This window comes from Lucilia cuprina, chromosome 6, assembly GCF_022045245.1.
Source record: "Lucilia cuprina isolate Lc7/37 chromosome 6, ASM2204524v1, whole genome shotgun sequence".
Lineage (NCBI taxonomy): Eukaryota > Metazoa > Arthropoda > Insecta > Diptera > Calliphoridae > Lucilia > Lucilia cuprina.
In genome coordinates, this window is record NC_060954.1 from 22650934 (window position 1) to 22652353 (window position 1420).

At 32.4% G+C, this 1420-nt stretch overlaps 1 protein-coding gene across 1 annotated transcript; it reads left to right on the forward strand.

Moving 5' to 3' along the window:
• The first annotated feature begins 507 nt into the window (after positions 1-507).
• LOC124420521 (zinc finger BED domain-containing protein RICESLEEPER 2-like) lies at positions 508-1338 on the forward strand. Its single transcript, XM_046953547.1, has one exon. It carries the CDS (start codon positions 535-537, stop codon positions 1336-1338), a length of 804 nt encoding a protein of 267 aa, XP_046809503.1. The 5' UTR covers positions 508-534.
• Positions 1339-1420: the final 82 nt, after the last annotated feature.

Sequence of the window (1420 nt, forward strand, 5' to 3'; positions counted from 1 at the left end):
CTATGGATAAGGAAAATTTTCTGAAATGTTGTGTGGGATTGGTAACAAAAAAAAATATTCCATTTAGGATATTTGATGACCAGGAGTGCTTTAAGCAACTAATTGCACCATACGAAGAGAAGTTTAATATCAATTTGAACTCTAGCAATATTGCTGTAATTTTAGAAAAAGCGAGTGGCTACATAAAAGCTGAGATAAGTGCTATAGTAAAAAATAAAATGATCTGCTTAAAGATAGACACCGCCAGCCGAATGGAAAGGAATGTCCTTGGTATCAACATTCAATATATAAAAAATTATAAAATATGTATTAACACAATTGGTAAGTTTACAAAATCTTATGAAAATGTTCAAAAACTTGTCAACATTCAAACGATATCAAAGTGTAACATTCAAACAGAATAGGTAACTAAAAAACGATTTGCAAAAACAATTCTGGGTGTTATCAAGTTTTTGCGACTTCAAATCGGTTGTATCTCTATTTGCATAATTTCTATGTATTAATTCTTTTCGTGAAATATTTGGCTCCATAGGTATGGTACAAATAACAAAACGTCACACTGCTGCCAATTTGAAAGAAGAAATTCTTAAATGTCTCAAAGAGTACAATATTGAAATGCACCAGTTATATTCAAATACAACCGACAACGGAGCCAATGTATTGAAGGTGTCGCGATTACTCCAAGAAATGCAACAAGAAAACGTAGATGAAGACGATATTGACGTTACAGGTCCTAGTCAAATTGAATCAAATCTCGAATCTATTTTATCCATTGTACGATGTGCAGCTCATACAATACAACTAGCAGCAAATGATGTTATAAAAACACTAACAAGTGAAATCGAAGAATGTAGAAAAATTGCTAAAAATCTTCGTACTTCAGTTAGATCGGGAAATGACGAAATAAGCTTACCATGTTTAGATGTAGTAACAAGATGGAATTCTACTTATGATATGCTAAATAAAATATTGTCTCTTAAAGAATATATTGAAAACATGGATAGTCTAAGCATTTTTGACATAAATTGGTCATTTATCCAAAACTTTGTGAAGGCATTTGCGCCTTTGGCGAAATGCACAATGAAGCTGCAAGCAGAACAATATATATTGGGAGATTTTTTTCGAGATTGGTTAACATGTGAGTTGGAATTGGAGGAGTTAGTTAATATAAACACATACGCTGCAGATCTTGTAAGTGCGATGAGGACTAGGAAAGAAAAACTTTTAAAGCATGATGCATTTGCGGGTGCCATATATCTAGATCCGAGATTCAATTTTAGAGGCTCACCTTTTCTACCTAATGATCTTAAGGAAAGGGCATTGGTATGTAAATTTTAATGTTGTATAGTTTCAAGTATACTGAAATGCAAACCGTCCTACAACCAAAGAACCATTTCAATGGACAAAAAAAAAATATATA